Raw genomic sequence first — 18,538 nt, 5'->3', positions numbered from 1 at the left:
AGTACAATATGCTATGTTGCAGGCAAAGTTTCTCAGTTTACTAAGTTGGCTACACAACTACTGAGTGACAGAACTGAATCAGTCGCCATATTTATTACAAGTGCAGTAAATCCTATTCTAACTCTTCTGAAGAGTATAAATGTAAAACACACAAGTTCCCTCATCCCTTGACCACGAGAATGTGAACAAAGTAGGTTACTCATCCCAGAATCTAAATCCATTTGGAGGGCACTGGCTTGCCAGGTCTCATCCAAGAAGCAGACATTCGTAAACCATGTGGAGATCTCTCACTTGTAGACCTCACACACACTCACAAGACTTTTTCAAACACACACTCGGCTAATGCAGTAAAATAATGGCCCACAGTAACTAATCAGCAAATTATTGCTTACACGTATTGTTAACACACTGAAATTTGGAATCGTGTGTTAATCTCTACAACTCACCAGTTCACTCACTTTTCTTACTACAATTCAGAAATTTGTGTTGCAGCAGCCACATGAATTTGAGAGTCTTAATAATCAGCCAACCTCTCTTTCATCTTAAGTACGTTAATTCACTAGGGTCTACTTCGGGGTTAAGTTTATGTATTAGTGTATTGACATCTACACTAATATAGACGAATAAAAACACTTTCTGCTGCATGTCATCTTTGATTCTGTTTGCACTGAATGCCTTCCAACCTGGCAATGTAGTTCAGCCAGAGCTGCAAATTAGTTTCAAAACATGGAAACAGAGGTGGCAGCAACCATGTAGCATGTGCTATTTCAGTGTCTGGACTGGAGAATTTCGTTAACAAAAGCTCCTGAGTCTCTGCACATTTTGTAACAAGATAAGCACTTGCGTTAGACATCCACCAATGAAATTGCCAAACTGAAACGTAACAAGTTACTGTTACAACAGATGAAGATAACAGAATTACTCCACAAAATTGTTGAAAAATTGCACTGAATTATGTAGCCACAAGTTGATTTTATCACTTGTTTCCAATAATTCTTGTCACAATCTTTGCTGCGACCATTGTCACTGTGTGCTGCATTGTGTGCATAATTTGTCTGTTTCCAATGCGGCTACACAGTTACTGAGTGGCAACTGAATCAGTCTCACCACATTTGTTTCAAGTTAGACTTAAAGTTCTAAACAAAGTACTTTACTCACCCCCAGAATCTTAGTCAGTACGAGAGACACTGACTTACGGAACATTCTCCAAGAAGTGGGCACTTGTAGGCCTTGGTAAGGCTCTGTGACATTCTTTTTACACCCAAGGCAACTCAAAGACAGTTGGCATGAGGTTGTGGGACCCTCTAAACACACAGTGAATGGAAGCATACTGTCACACACTTGTTCAGCATACTTGACTGGCTTTCTAGAATAGTGCGGCCACATTGGCGCCCAGTGTCAAGAGTTGATGCCATCAGTGAACCTGACTGGAACTACGCATATGATTATGCTACACTGTTTACATCAGCCAAACAGGCAACCCTGCACACGACTGTACTACGATAGGTCATAGTTTCCCTTGAATGCACACGTGTTAAATATAGGTTTGAGGCTGAAGGTAAGGCCTTTCAGAGAGATAGCGAGTTCTGCAAGGATCAAGGTTTTTGAAGATAGATTGACAATAGTATTGGGAGTCAGAAGAGAGTACATGGGAATAGTATTTTTCATTGGTTATGAAGATATTTGAAGTGGAGTAGATCGTCACAGCGAAGTTTGACTGCTGTGAGGGGTTAACATTGAGGGAATTTTACAGGATTGGTGGGTTATTTGGGAGAGGGGATGGTATTTACAGGCAGGGGTAGGATAAAAATAGGTTTGATGGTTTCTGCAGATGGTGTTGAGTATAGTGTTTCTGATTTGGGGAGTGAGGATCTTTATCCTTGTGAAGGAAGGTAGGAAACTGTAAAAATATTGGAAGTATTTGGCAAAATGATAGGCTTCATGTAGGTCTGTGCTTGAATAGTGTAAAGGACATGAAGAGTGAGGGTTAGGTGCTGATGGAATTTGAAAAATGAAAGTCTTTATAGAACAATGTGTGGTAGATAAAGAGGGAGAGTTTTGTGTAAGCAACTATTACGTATAAAAAGTGACAAGTAGGCTTTCAGTAATAGTATGACAGGGTAAAATGTGTCAAAGGCAGAGTTCTCTGAACTGATGGAGGTAGAATAAATAAGGATTTATAGTGGGCTGTTCATAGAAAAACCTAGTAATACGAAGGTGGAAAATTAGGAAAATAACAAAGCAAAAATGTAAAGGTTTAAGAGGAGAATTCAGTATCAGGGTCTTGCGACAGTCCCCACCCTCCTTACGAGCATGACCTGTTAGCACCACCTTATGACAGTCCCAAAAAACACTCGTCACTTTGCCTGATGAAGGTTGAGTATTCACCTTTTTCAGCTGTAGGTTCTGCTTCTTGCTTTACACCTTTATCTACTCTAGGTCATAGTGATACACCCAGAACTCATCCATTGTGATGAGGGGGCTAGAGAAATTAAATGGCTTGGCTTGACTCAGGTGCACAGTGCCACTGCTGCCTTGGCTCAGCAGCCTTTCTGAATGGTTATGGCCACTCACAGAACCACAAGCAGTGACCTTTGTTATGTTCAAAATGTTGTTCTGTATGTTGAATACTGACCCATGGTTGATCTTCGTTTTCTCCACAATCACCCCTCTTGTGATACACCCACTTTCCTTGAGATTCCCAGGTTTTCATAGAGATGGACTCCCACTTCATCCAAGAGATTTGGCTAACTACACTGGAAGTGTCTGTGACACTTAACACATCTTGTGTGATATAATGGTGCATTATATCCAGACATTAACTCCATATGAATTGTTGCTGTGTTGTTCCCCTCCAAACACAAAAAAAAAAAAAAAACAATTACCACGCAATACTCCACATTGTCAGTGGACTTCCCCATTTTCTTTTGGCTCCTGTAGTGATGTGCTATGGTACTGTGGCATAGGGCTTTCAGTGTGTAGCAGGACTGTGGATATGTACTGTGAACAAACAAATAAAAATAATTGTTACCGTATTTCTTAAAGACAAAAATAAAAACTTTGACTACAACTTGTATGGAAATAATATGCATTGAAATATTTGTAGATTTGTCTGTTATGCAATGCTGATTTATAAATTTACCTTGCAGTTTTAATAACTTATAGAAAAATGCGTTTCAGATTTTCTTCTTCCAACCAAACACAGACTTTACCCATCAGGGGCTCAGCATTCATTTGCTGAGTACGGGCATGGCGACCCCGGGGTTCCTGAGCTGGGGACTGGTAGGCGCTACCAGTCCTCTGACACCGTAAGCTCTGGTCGTACTTCAACGACCACCGTGCGGCGCGGCGGTGGAACCTCTATTAAAAAAAAAAAAAAAAAAAACCCTCAAGGTTTACTACCCGCTGAGGAGGTGAATAGCTGTTGAGGTTAAACAGTCTTTAGCGAGCAACCTCTGGGGCACCTGCCGCACCCCAGTTGAATCAGGCTTGCTCAGGCATGCAGGGCTCTGCCTGGGTCAATGGTTGTTTCCCTAGCGTCTTGTGGGATCCTTATGGAACTGTCTCATGAAACTACCACTCCTCAAAGAGAGCTCGGTTGGTCATTCCTCCCGAAAAGAAGTCTAAGAGTAATAGTAACAGGGCATTAGTGTGCCATAACACTTTCATTGTATACTAAAATGTAGACTTTCACAGCCAGAAATATCATGTCCATTATAATTATCTGGGCTGTTATGCCGTGGTCGGTTGATGAATTTTTTCTCAATTCCCAACTATTCGTCTCCGACTGCGGGAGACATCTTCAAGGGGGTCCGTAGGTCGATGAAAGGTCCAACACACCCACTGGCTCGCTACTGACTGGGTGAGTGTGTTGGATCTTCCATCGACCTACGGACCCCCTTGAAGATGTCTCCCGCAGTCGGAGACGAAACGTTGGGAATTGAGACAAAATTCATCAACCGACCACAGCATAACAGCCCGGATAATTATAATGGACACTTTCATTGTAATCAAGCGAAACGGGGGAAGCTTTGAGAAGATATCCCCTTTCTATACTAACGAGGTATTGGAAGGTATAGCTGGGTCTCTGGAAAGTGTCAAACGACTACGTAATGGAACGTTTTTGGTGGAAACCGCTAATTCCACCCAAATATCTAAGCTTCTAGGATGTAAGGTCGTAGGTGACTACCCAATCGAGGCTGAATTGCATAACACCCTTAACTATAGTAAGGGCGTGTTTACCTGCTCCAATATAATGGAGATGGACCCTGCAGAGTTGCGTGAAGAGTGGAAGAATGTGGGTGTCAAAAAGGTGCAGAATTATACGAGGAGAATCAATGGAAAATTGGAAAAATCGGGAATGTTTATTCTAACATTTAGTACTCCCGAATTACCGGAATATATCCTTGCCAGTTATATCCGCCTTAAGGTTCACCCATTTGTTCCTAACCCCATGCACTGCTATAAATGTCAAAGATTTGGCCATACCAATATGGGATGTAACAGGAAGGCTACATGTGGCAGTTGTGGAGGCTCTGCTCACGAGTCGGGGACTTCTTGTACACTCCCTCCGAAATGTGTTAACTGCTCTGGGGATCACCCAGTGTGGGGTTTACAACGAGGAAAAGAAAATCCAAGAGTTGAAAGTATAGAGACGCATACCCTATGGTGAAGCTAAAAAGGCTTACAAAGCCATGTAACCACCGGTTTTTGCAACTTTTTTTGCATCAGCCCTTAAAACACCAATAGCTGAATGTGATGCCTTCACACAATCTCGGACCACAGATTCAAGTATGAGCACATGCACTTGTTGCTGTACCTGTGGGGGAAATGCTCCACTTGCAACTGATGTTACTTGGAAGCCATCAGCAGTAGACTTACCACCTAAGCCACATACCACTCCCCACCTTCAGAAGCCACCTAAGCCATCCCAGCAACCCAGACAGCCTCCTCCTCCTCCTCCTCCTCCTGTCAGTAAAGAAAAAGTTCTTCTAAAAGTAGTTCTAAGTCCAAGAAAGCGGTAGGTAAGCCTTCTGATCGACGAGCACTCTCCCTTTCTGATGGCGACTATGCTCTTGAAGATATGGACTTCGAATCAGAACAACTAGAGAATGCGGAACCAGCTAATGTTCCCCCTGATCTCCCCGGTAAATCACCGCCTACGAAGGAGAAAGGAAAGAACCATCATCGCTAACCAATGGCTTCCATAGGGACTTCTGTGTTGCAGTGGAATTTGAATGGATATCACTCACATTTGGAAGAATTGCAGCTGCTGGTCCAGGATAAACCATTCTGCATCTGCTTACAAGAAACGCATTTTAAAGTCACAGGCAGACCTACATTACGGGGCTACCACGTGTACAGGAAAGATGATACTGCTGTAGGCAGGGCTAAAGGTGGAGTGGCTATTTTTCTTTATGATAGATACCACTCCTCTGCTGTCCCTCTTGCCACAGCCATCCAAGCAATTGCTGTGAAAGTTTTCTCACCATTTACTATCACAGTCTGTTCTTTGTACCCCCCCCCCCCCCCCCCCTCCCCGACACTTCGCACTGGCAGACCTCTTCCAGGCACTTCCACGCCCATTCCTTCTTTTGGGGGACTTCAATCCCCACAATGTGTTGTGGGGCTCGGCTCCAGGGGTGGGCTGATCGAGTGACTCGTCCATTCTGAGGATATCTGCCTTCTGAACGGTCAGGTGACTTACTTTTCCACAGCTACAGGGTCTTTTTCAGCTATTGATCTTTGCTTTTGTTCCTCAGCTATTGCAGATTCAGTTCAGTGGGAAGTGGCTCCAGATTTACATTCTAGTGACCACTTCCCAGTGTGGATTCGTCTGCCACCGACCAACAGGAGACCACGCTGGTGGATGATACAAAGGGCAAATTGGTTACAGTACGGTCAACAGGCTAATTTTGAACGAAAGGATTGTGCACAAGAGGCGGCAGCCCATATCACTCATGAGATCCAAAGGGATGCCACAGAGTCCATCCCCAGGTCTAGTAACCACCTCGGACGACGGCCTGTACCGTGGTGGAATGACAACTGTCGATTGGCAATCAGGCCCAGACAGACAGCTCGTCGGAACTTCAAAATGGTGTCCAACTGCAGACAGTCTTAATGTCTTCACGTCTGCGAGAGCATATGCAAGGCGAGTGATCAAAGAAAGGAAGAGGGCTTCCTGGAGGGAATTAACAACTTCCATTAATCAGTCCACTTCCGTTGCGCACATTTGGGAATCAATAAGACAGATTTCAGGCAAGGGTAATCCACATCCCCTTACGGCTTTGTCACATAATGGGGTCTTGGTGGAAACGCCAGAAGAGATGGCTCACGTTTTAGCTGAACACTTCTTTACTGTTACTAAATCATCCAGACAAGCTCCTGTTGTTCAGGTATTCCGTCGGACTGCAGAGATGAGGAAGCTCAATTTTTTCTCACGTAATGTAGTAGTCTACAACCTCCCATTCTCCATGTGGGAACTGGAATCAGCTTTCTCTGCAGCCAAAGACACTGCTCCAGGACCTGATGAGATCCATTGTGTCATGCTTCGTCATCTATGCCCTGAAGCAAAAGGTCAGCTCCTCTCTTGTTTCAATCAGATTTGGTTTGATGGACAGTACCCCATGAGTTGGAAGGAGGCAATCTTAATTCCATTCTGGAAACCAGGTAAAGACCGGAGCGCCCCTAACAGTTATCGGAGTGTCGCTCTTACTAGTTGTATGGGTAAGACTCTTGAATGCATAGTCAACTGCTGCCTCGTTTGGCTGCTCGAGTCCTAAGGTTACCTGAGCCACTCCCAGCGTGGTTTCAGGTGCTACCATTCCACTCTTGACAACTTAATACTACTGGAGATGGCGATACAGGAGTCCTCCTTACACCGAAACCATTCAGTTTGTGTGTTTTTCGACCTCGAAAAAGCATGACACTACTTAGAGGTACAATATCCTTCGCCAACTTCATGAATGGGAACTACGTGTATGCCTGCCACTTCTGATCCAATCCTTCCTCGAGGACAGGCGTTTTCGTTATCGCATTGGCGGTGCCATATCTGATTGCTATGTTCAGGAGAGTGCTGTGCCCCAGGGCAGTGTCTTCAGTGTTACATTGTTTGCCATCGCTATCAATGGCATTTCCTCTGCAGTCAGGAGCCCTGTCAAATGCTCTTTGTTTGTGGATGACTTTGCAATCTTCTGCTCTTCCTCTGGTCTTATGACGATGACAAGGCAGTTACAGCTCAGCATTAGGAGGCTGGAAACCTGGGCCCAGACAACTGGTTTTCGGTTCTCACCTGAGAAGACTGTGTGTGCCAATTTTAATCATGCTCTTCGGAGTTTTAACCAACTATAGCTTACAATGGGGGGGGGGGGCATATTTTACTTTTTCAAGACACAGTGTGCTTTTTGGGTCTATTATTTGACTCAAAATTGACATGGCTCCCACACCTGAAAGACCTACGAACAAAGGGCGTCCGCTTGTTGAACATTTTGAAATGCCTTGGCGGAAAAACATGGGGAGCTGACAGGTCCTGCCTCCTACAGTTTTATAAGGTATTTGTTTGATCACGCTTAGACTATGGCAGCATGGTCTATGGATCGGCCCATCCTTCCTACCTCCGGATGTTAGATGCTGTCCACCATGTGGGTATTTGGATATCAACTGGAGCCTTTCGGACCAGCCCAATTCAGAGTCTGTGTGCAGAGGCTGGTGAACCACCACTCTGGATTTGGCGACGTATCCTTTTGGCTTGAGAGGCGCTGAAAATCTCAGCGTCACCTCAGTCGTTGGCATTTAGTTCAGTGATCCAACCCGCCTTCGAACGACTATTCAGGAATTGGCCCCACGTGACCCAGCCATTTGGTATATGTGCTATGGCCTGCCTCAAGGATCTGGATCTCTCGGGCATGAAAATACACACCCAGGGATGGAACGCACTGCCGCCTTGGTGTCTTCGGAGGCACAAAGTGATTTTAAGCTTGACGCAGTACCCGAAAAATTGTACTCCAGATATGGTTTTTACAACTTTGTTTTCGTCTATTTTAAGTACGTACCATCGTTTTATCGTTATTTATACAGATGGATCCCAGCAGGGGAATGCTCTTGGTTGTTCTGTGGTTTTTCCCTGATAGGATTTTTAAAGTGCGTCTTCCAGAACAATTTACAAATTATGATGCGGAGTTATATGGCATTCTAATGGCACTGTAGAGGGTTCACACACATCACCGTACGAGTTTTCTTGTCTGTTCCAATTCTCATAGTGCACTGCAAGCGCTTCACCAACTGTATCCGGTAGACCCGCTGATGCAGCTGATCCATGACTGCTTACAGCGGCTCCAACGCCATGGCAAGGAGGTGATCTTTTGCTGGGTACCTGGCCACGTTGGGATACAGGGTAATGACATGGCTGATAAAGCTGCCAAGGAAGCATGTTGGGATGGTGCTGTACGTCAATGTCCCATCCCGTTGCATGCCGTTATCTCATTTTCTGACAGATGCATCATGCATCAGTGGGAGACTGAATGGTTGCAGGTGTCGAACAACAAACTGTGGTCACTCAAACCGACCACAAAAGCTTGGCGGACTTCGTGTCAGCCTCACCGCTGGAAGGTTTTGCTTACCAAACTGCACATCGGGCATAGCCCTTTCACACATAGCTTCCTCCTCCGGGGGGAGGATCCACCTTTCTGTGAAGTTTGTGGCGTGCCACTTTCAGTTCAGCATATTGTGGTTACATGCGTCCTGTATACTGATAATAGGACAGCCCTTGGTCTCACAGGAGATCTGCCAACCGTCCTCGCAGATACCGATACCAGTGTTAAGAGTGGTGAAATTTTGTGAACTATCAGGCTTCATCCCTAAACTGGTGGGGAAGGGTGGCAGACTTTAGTACGTTATAAACTGTTCTGCATGTGGGGACAGCCTTCGTCTCCACCCATGAGATTTCCTGTTGATTTTTTCATCAGAGCGCTGATGACCGTGATGTTGAGCGCCCCCTCAACCCATATCATCATCATCATCATCATCATCATCATCATCATCAAACACAGACTTTAGGCTATGCTATAGATCAGTCCGTCTTCACAAATAAGATTTCGTTAGGGGACCCCATTGCTCTGTATCTGTAATTTATAGTTGCATAGCAGGGAGCTTTCATTCATCACTGGCATAGAAGAAATAGTGACTTGAAATTATTATAAAATAGTATCTTTCTCATATAAATGAAAGTAAAATTAAAATTTTTTTCCCTCTAGATGCCCATCAGTGCTATGTGGCATATGCCTATAAATATTTGTAACCAGTTTATTGCCTTTAGTAGATAAGTTGTGTGAATTGCATTTTTATAGGAACCTCTTTTTTCTGAAATTGTTCTAAAATATGTTACAGTTGAAAATAAATGTGGATCCTAGTAATTATGATGTCTATTTGGGACACACGCCAGAAGAAGTTGCAGAGCAGCTGGAATTGCAGCAGTCCTCGTGGAGCTTCAGTCTGCTTTCTTCTAAGTCTAATATACACCATCTTGATCCTTTCAACCGCACATGTGTTGGTGTGTACAATATGAAGCGGGGAAAATATACTGTGGAGCTCCTCCATCTGCGTAAGTGCTATTTTTTTCATCAGCTGCAACAAGAGTGAAATGTGTGATACAGAAGGTAACTGAAAAGAGAAAAAAGCCACAGTGCTTTAGACAGTATTATTTCAGGACAAGAAGCTTACTAGTCCCTTTAACTGCTGTTCCAACTCTCAGTATGCATGAATTGTGTTTCTGTAGAATTAACAAATCCTGCATGTTGCTTGTATATTTTCTCTCTCCTAAGAGCCATGAGGCACATTTTCTCTGGCCTTTCAGCAGATGCCATTTTGTTTTTGCATTGTGTGGCTGGAGTCAGCCCAAACAAATAGCTCTCACTCCATCTTTTATGCAACACCCAGTGTCCATGAAAATTATCAGTTTGTTAACCATTACAAACAAAATTATTTTTAAAGGGGATTTTATGTGCTCATTAGATAAAGACGTCCCAGATTAGTCATGTTTGATATTTGTTTTAGTTTTATGTACTAACAGGGACAGTAGAACTCAAAGAATATGAGTATTCCAGCGTGACAGCACTGCCTTGGCTCGCACTGAGTGCTACTGCCAAGCATGCATCGCTACTGAGTTGCAGCTAGATTGCTGTTTATTCTTCATGTTTCACTGTCTCTCTTGATACATATTGATAAAACAAATATCAGGCTAGAATCAAACAATGGAAAATCCAGGATGGAATGTAACAAAATTAGAGAAGGAAAGTTGCTACTCACCATATAGCGGAGATGCTGATTCGTGATAGGCACAACAAAAGATTCACACAATTATAGCTTTTGGTCATTAAGGCCTTTGTCAGCAACACACACACACACACACACACACACACACACACACACACACAACTTGCGTGGTTTCAGTTATCTGAGACTGCAGATGTGTGTGCAAGTTGCATTTGCGCATGTGTGTGTGTGTGTGTGTGTGTGTGTGTGTGTCTGTTGCTGACAAAGGCCTTAATGGACAAAAGCTATAAATATCAGGCTAAGTTATTTTGGAGCACTTTATAAAATTGGCACATAAAATTTTTGTTGTAATTAGAAACACTTTCCATTGGCAGTTGGCATCACATAAGACATGATGAGCAGTAATGGTTTGGGCTGACTCCATCTACACAGTGCAGAAACAAAATTGCAAATATCTGCCAAAACACCAGAGGAAATGGCTCTTAGAAGAGAGACCCAATCTGTGTGTGTGTGTGTGTGTGTGTGTGTGTGTGTGTGTGTGTGTGTGTGTATGAATGAGTTCATACTCACTCAGTGAACACACTGTCACTGCCAGTCTCTTTTCCCGCGTAGCCATCTACACTGATAGGAGACACCTCATACTGTGTGCACTTTAGGTGAATTTGACATTTGTGCTGAAATATTGAGTATGTATCAACTATAATAGCTGGTTTCATTTACCAAGAAATCATCTTTTAAGAGTACTGTTTATTATAAACGTCTAAACGTTCCTTCAAATAACTTACTCACCTTCTTCACATTTCTTCCCGTAGTGTCTTCAAAGTGAGACAACTCCTATAGAAAATGGGTGAGTGAGGTCTCAAGCTGGCATCTCCACTTGTCCAATTTACTCCATCATGAGGTAAATAGTCTTATACTGGATACGCTCCAACATGATTGCAAGTTTTACTCACAGCCTCACATAAAGGATGGGTAACATCGTTTACAAGCAAGGATATGGTTGAACAGGAGTGTAACTAACCACTGCAGCCTGGAATGTTCAACATACTGGTGCAAAAGGAAAGGAACTAAGTAAGATTATCAGAGTGTACGAGGTAAATTCTGTGGTGGTAGCAAATATTCAAATGACTATCGTGTACCAGAGGTTTAGAACACTGCCATATTGTAGATAGGAGTAGGTAAGAAGAAATGAGCACAGTGTGTGGTGGTTACATCAGTAGATGAGAAATATATTAGAGAAACATATTAGAACATGCACATCAATCAGTTGCCAATGACGTTGCTGCAGTGGTAATACCAGTTCCCATCAGATCACCAAAGTTAAGCACTGTCAGGTTTGGCCAGCATTTGGATGGGTCCCCGTCCAGGCCTGCCTAGTACTGTTGACAAGTGGGGTGCACTCAGCCCTTGTGAGGCCAATTGAGGAGCTACTTGATTAAGAAGTAGCGGCACTGGTTATGAAAACTGAGAACGGCCGGGAGAATGGTGTGCTGACCACATGCCCCTCCATACCCGCATTCAGTGATAGATAAGAGCTGAGGATGCCACGGCGGCCGGTCGGTACCTTTGGGCCTTCAAGGCCTGTTCTAACGGTGTTTGTTTTACATCACTTTAGTTAAGGAATGGCATCATAATTAAAGTTTGATAGGGAACAAGACAGAAACAGCCATGACGCTAAGAAGTGGTGTGGCAGTTTGGTTTGAAATTAAAGATGAGCTAGACAGAGTTGTTGTCTTTTAGTAACACTGTTTACCATACATATCAAAAACTCGATAATGAAGATGTTAGGTTTCCAAGAAGAAAGTAGTAAGCAAATGTCATCAGATTGAGTGGATCACATTTGCTGATGACATGGTGCTACTTGCAGATAAAAGAATCTTTCTTTGGATAATATCTACACCGACACTCATACTTTGCAAACCACTATGAAATGCAAGACAGAGGCCACATACAGTTGCATAAGGTATTAAGACTTTCCCCGTTCCATTCACACATGGAATTTGAGAAGAATGGCTGCTTAAATGCCTCTGGGCATGCTGTAATTAATCTAATCCTGTCCTTGTGTCTATGTTTACATCATACTCTGGAAGCCACCTAATAATGTATGGCACAGGCTATTTTTTGTACCACTAACTTAGCCCTCCAACCCTGTTCCACTTGCAAATAGCAGATTAGGAGAATTATTGCAGTAAGCCTTTGTATTGGCTCTAATTTCTTGAATTTTCTCCTCGTGGTCATTACGCAAGACATATATGGGGGGGGAAGTAATATGTTGTCAGACTCTTTCTGGAAAGTGCTCTCTCAAAATTTCAGAAGTAAATCTCTCCACAATGCAAAATGTCTCTTGTAACATCTGCCAATGGAGTTTGTTGAGTATCTCCATAATGCTCTTGCACCCACTAAATGATCGCGTGATGAAACGCCCCACTCTTCCTTGGATCTTCTTTATCTCTTATATCAATCCTACCTGGTAGGGATTCCAGGCAGGTGAAAAATACTCAAGAATTAATTGAACAAATTCTGTGTAAGCCACTTTCATTGTGAACGAGTTACATTTTGTTGACATTCTTCATATGGATCTGTCCGACATTCGCTTTTGCTACTGTTTGTTTTATGTGGTCTTTACACTTCAGGTAGATCTGGATAGTTACTCATAGATGTTTTATGGTAGATACTGTTTCCAGTGATTTGTCATGAATAGTTTAGCTGTACAGTAGTGAATTTCTTTTCCTATGTATGCACAATGTTACATTTATTTACATTGAGGATCAACTGCCACAGCCTGCACGATTCATCGGTTCTCTGGAGGTCATTCTACAAATCGTTACTATCTTCTGGCGTCGCTGCTTTGTTATAAGCAACTGATCCCAACAAGAATTAGATGTACGTGGTTGTAGTGTATTCTTGTTGTCATCATTTAAAGCCGGTTCTTTGCATTTTGAAAGTAGGCTGTCTCAGATGTAAACTATCTTCGAGTCTGGTGGTTAAGGTCTTTCAACAGCTCTGTGACACTCTCCTGCAGGCACAAACAAACCTGTAACTATTTGATCTGCTCTCCTCTGTACATGTTCAACATACCCCATATAGTGTGGTTTGGCACAGATCCCACACACTTGAGCAGTATTATAGGCTGTCACAGAGTGATTTCTAAGCCATCTCCTTTTGTAGACTGATGGCATTGCTGTAGTATTTTACCAGTAAACTGAAGTCTGTTACCCGCTTTTCCCACGACTGAGCCTATGTAATCATTGCATTCCATGTCTCTACAAAGTGTTACACCCAGGCATTTATGTGAACGTATCATTTACAGTGGTTACTTATTGACATTATAGTTACAGGAGGCTAAGTCTTTTCATTTTATGAAGCACAAAGTTGTACATCTTTGAACATTTAAAGCAAGTTGCCAATCTTCGCACCACTTTGAAATCTTAAGATCTGACTGAACATTTGTGCATCTGCCTTCAGATTGTACTTCACTACAGATAACTGCATCATCGGCAAACATTCTGAGGTTACTATTAATATTGTTCACAGGGTCATTAATATTCAACATGAACAGCAAGGAACCCAACACACTTCCTTAGGGCACTCCCAAAGTTACATCTACATCTGCAATGACTCTCCAGGCAGAATAACTTTCTGCATTCTCCCTACCAAAAAATCGTCAGTACAGTCACAAATTTTGATTGATACCCCGTATGACCATACTTTTGGTAGTGGATGTAGGTGTGGTAAAAAGTCTAATACTGTTCAGAAATCAAGAAATACTGCATCTGCGTGAGTGCTGTCGTTTTCAGTAAGTCTGTGAGAGAAGTGTGGGTTGCATTTCACATTATTGATGTTTTTGGAATCGGTGCTGGTTGGTGTGGAGGAGGTCGTTCTGTTCAAAATACCTCAATATGTTTGATCTCAGAATATATACTAAGATTCTACAACTATAGGTGTCAATAACTGAGGCATTGCATAAGTAAAAGAGAAGATAAACACAGAAAACTAAGGTGAGGAGAATACATGGTAAAAGGCATATTAAGTGAAAACCATATGTGAAATTGGACTGTAAAGATATTTTGGAGCACTCTGATAACTCGAAGAGTGAAAAAGAAATAAGATCAAGAATTGCAATGGCAAATGAAGTGTTCCATAAAAAGAAATGCTTATTATGTATCAAATCGGCATTGGATTTAAGGAGAAGGTTGATTAAATTCTTTATGTGGAGTGTTTTTTCTGTACGGCTGTGAGTGCTGCACTTTGAAGAAGTTGGTATGGAGGAGAATGGCAAAAATAAAATGGACGGGTAAAGTGAAGAACTGTGACTTATTGCAGAGAATAAAGGAACAAAGAACCCTTCTAAACCTTATTGAGAAAAGGAAAGCAGACTGAGTGGGGCAAATATTGCAAGGAAAAGGAATTCTAATGGCTATCTGTCGTGCACTAGGGGGACAGAAGAAAATAGGAAGGAAAAGACAAAAATTCAAGATGAGGTGAAAAGAGAAGATACAATGCTTACGAAGCAGTCATGCTGGAACATTATTAGATGGAGACAACAGTGGTGTCAGAAACCTGCCAATAAGCAGAACATGTGGTGGTGGTGGTGGTGGTGGTGGTGGTATCATCTTAGTTACAGGTACTTAATGCATCAGCTGAAGGGAAAAGGAAGACACTGACACATACTATGACGAACACTAGAAATAATCTATCAAAATAAAATAATATGGATCATGTAATGATAGTGGTGACAAACATGCTAGAATTGACAGGGAAGTCTCCTCTCTGTTTAACCCACATACTTTTCAACCCGCTTACTGTAATCAAGCATTGATCTCTTTGCAGTTTTCTCCCTTCGTAGACCCCATGCGTGCATGCCGCCTCCTCCCCCCTCCCCTCCCCCCCCCCCCCCCACCACACACACACACACACACACACACACACACACACACACACACACACACACACACACACACACAGGTAGGAACAGAGCAACACCTTTCTAATGCAGATAACAAATGTGGGGTTGGTGAAAAATCCAACAAGTGAGACTGAATGATCAAATAGTCTTCAGAAAACACATGTTGAAAGAAGAAATGTCTCTATGAATGAATGCTATTTGTCTACAACCAATACTGTCTGAAGAGGATGGTAAAAGGGAATTAAAGAACACCAGAGGAGCCGTTAAAGTAACATGCCACAAAAGAAAAATAGTGCCTCAAAATTTTGAAATGGTCAGGCGAAAGGAATCTCTGAAGAGAGACAAGCTTGAGACATACAGAAGTTTATAACAGCAGCAGTATGTTATAGCAAGAAACAGGAAAATTTGTTATGTCAACTGCTGATGATGTACATAATAGTGGTACTGGTACCTGCCCTTACGAATGTGTAGAATAATGAGATTTTACATTAAAAATTACATGTTAGGTTTAGGATACCACACTGTTACAGAATTCCTCCACTCATGAACACAACTGTTGATTAATAGGTTCTGTAAATACTTCTTGAAGGAACTGTAAAGTAGCTCTTTTACTGCCAGTGGTAGTTTCTTCTGCAGCTTTGTGGCAGTATGTTTAATGTTATTCTAGCACTCACTTAGTCTAATATATTCTAAGTCTATATAACTGTGTTAACCCAACAATAGGATGATGCCCTCACCACCTTAAAAAGAGCTCTTTGAGAAATTTTTATTTTGAAGTATTCTAATCAATTTTACAAACTATTTTATTGATAAAAAGTACCTTAAGGTCTGCCAAAAACAGTTAACACTATCAGTTGTAAATAGTCATGATGTTTTCTTACAAGGATATTACCAGCATTCGGATTTCTTGTAACTTTTTGTATTTACGGTGTGTGAAGTAAAAGTACGTGAAGTGCTCAACTCGTATATGGAACAGGCAAAGCAGTTTGATGCAATTCTCAAAAATTCTTGAGAAAATTATGTGCGAAATTTTACAAGCCTATTTAATTCCCTAAATAAAGTTCAAAACTCCAAAGGGCTATGTGACTCTGTGGTAGAATGTTTGCCTGCAAGATTGGTAACCTGGGTTCGATTTCAGGCTGATGCAAATTTTTAAACAAATGTGAGTGTTCCACGAGCATTTCCACGAATTGCATAGTGCATAAATAAAAAAAGGAAAATGATACCAGCAGTACTTGAGACTGATAAGAGCCATTTTGAGTCTCATTTTGGTTAAAAATTTCCTCCTCCTTCCCTACTTGCTGTTCACTTTGAATACTTATTTAAATACAAAATTCGTCAGTTATATGCTAATTATCAACCATATCATTTTTATGAAAAATAGCATTTCTTTATTTCTATTACATATTGTGCACAAAACTTAAGTTGTAATTGCGAATACAAATTCTTAATTACCAGTACTTAATAAAATACTGTTAGCAAAGATTTTTAAAATTTAAAAAAGTTACATATAATTTTTTCGTATTTATGTATTTTTTGCTTCAGGAAATGCTCATAGGACATGCAGCTTCATTTAAAAATTTACTGTGGGATATTATCCAACACATGCCACCCATGTGGCGGCCAAGCAGAGTACCACAGAGCCACACGGCCCGTCGAAAGAAAAAGAAGTCAACCTTAGTTTAGAGAATTGAAGATGCTCAGAAAACTTCAGTCGATTTTCTCGAGACTTTTTTAAAGTTTCGTCAAACTGCTTTAGCAATTGATAATTGAGTTCCAATCTTCACGTACCATAAATATAAAAAAAAATTTGGTTGCTGTGTGGTCTCCTTGTCAAAATAAGTATATGATGTTGATGTACTAGAAGTTTCTGATCAAAAGCTGTGGGAAATCGCAGAGCTAGTGTTGTTCTGCTTTATTATGTAAGCATGCCTCTCGTCTTCATTGCCCCACACCAGCTGATACTTGCTTTGAGTTCTGCAATGCATGCAGCTGGAAAATTCCTCTTTATCTTCAGTGCCTTCATTGTGCTAATTTATTAATTGGTAAGCCTCAATTGCATTACTCTAGCACACACTGAACAACTTGCTGTTGTAATTCATTTGTTCCCTTAACAGTATGACATGTAGAACTGATGATCAAGAATTCATTCATTATCTGAGACTACTTTCGAACATCCACTCCAGTGGCATCATACCTTCCTGCAGCATATATGTTTATGTCGTCTGCACCTTGAGTCACAACAAATTTAAAATTACCCTGCATGAACCAATTATGGACTTGTAGACCCACAGCTCTCAACAGTCACAGCTGTAATTTGCATCCATTATCGATTGCTGCTGTGTATTGTTCTTACAGCATTAAGCAAACTATGTAACAAGAATATGTTACATTCTTGGCTTCTTAGTGCTCAATCTGCAGAAATCGAACCACTTCAGGCCAATAGTGTGCTTCATCATTTGTTGCTAACCATGAAAATCAACAGTGCAATCAAGCAATAGCTGCTTTATCACCACTGTTGAACATCATATTTCATTTATTATGCTGTGTTTTGGATTTTTGTGTGAATCAATTTGTTAGAATTAATTTGTTGTCTGTAAAAATATTGCAGAGTACTAGTCAGTAAGAAATTCAGCTCCGTTCAGACTATATTTAGATTCACGTGAACTGTAGTTTAAACATGGTAGATTTTTATAAAAAAGCAAGATGCACATGATGCATTTTTGTGTCTGGCAACACAACGAAATTTACTGCCTGCTTGCTGCTACCTTCCCAACATTCAGCCATGCAAGTGCCACCACACTCCATCACACCCTTCTGAAATCTTCAAATTAAACCTTCCTGTGACTTCAACTACCAAAGCTTCATCAGTGCAAATACGACAAACATTAGCTGTGTCATAATGAAAAAGATTGATCTCAGCAAATAAAGCTTTGTCTGTGAATGTAAGACAACCCTGTATTTTTCAAATGATGAATTTGGGAAAAACCTCATCTTACAGTCAGGTAAATACAATGTTTCTGTTTCTTGTTCCATAATTGTGGATAGAGCTTCTACAAGTTAATACCTGATTTGCTTTTTCATTGAGAAAAAAACAAACTTTAATATTGACGGGAGATATAGTTAGTATTTTTTGTTCTTTGAAATGTGTTCAGCATTACTCCGTCTTGGGAGCACCTATAACGTTCTCTCTACGTTTTTTGCAACATAAACACTGTTTTTGAATTGTAAGATTTGGTCCTTATAGTATTCTGGAAGTTCAGTTATAGTGGAAGAAAGTATAATGTGAAGGCAGAAGCTATTCATTATTGATGCAAGGTTTTAATTTACATAAAAGTGAATAACTTGTAATTGTTTAATGCA

General features: G+C 41.4%; 1 protein-coding gene across 1 annotated transcript in view; it reads left to right on the top strand.

The window, feature by feature from the left end:
* The window catches only part of LOC124613125 (nuclear envelope integral membrane protein 1a), a 115,689-nt gene that overhangs the window by 13,047 nt on the left and 84,104 nt on the right, over positions 1–18,538 (top strand). Inside the window, exon 3 of the mRNA XM_047141741.1 lies at positions 9,385–9,598. Within this exon, the coding sequence (XP_046997697.1) occupies positions 9,385–9,598 (214 nt within the window). The remainder of the gene's footprint in view (positions 1–9,384; positions 9,599–18,538) is intronic.

Source organism: Schistocerca americana, chromosome 4 (genome assembly GCF_021461395.2).
Source record: "Schistocerca americana isolate TAMUIC-IGC-003095 chromosome 4, iqSchAmer2.1, whole genome shotgun sequence".
Classification (NCBI taxonomy): domain Eukaryota; kingdom Metazoa; phylum Arthropoda; class Insecta; order Orthoptera; family Acrididae; genus Schistocerca; species Schistocerca americana.
Note: the sequence above shows the minus strand (reverse complement) of the source record. Positions and strands in the feature narration are given on the sequence as shown.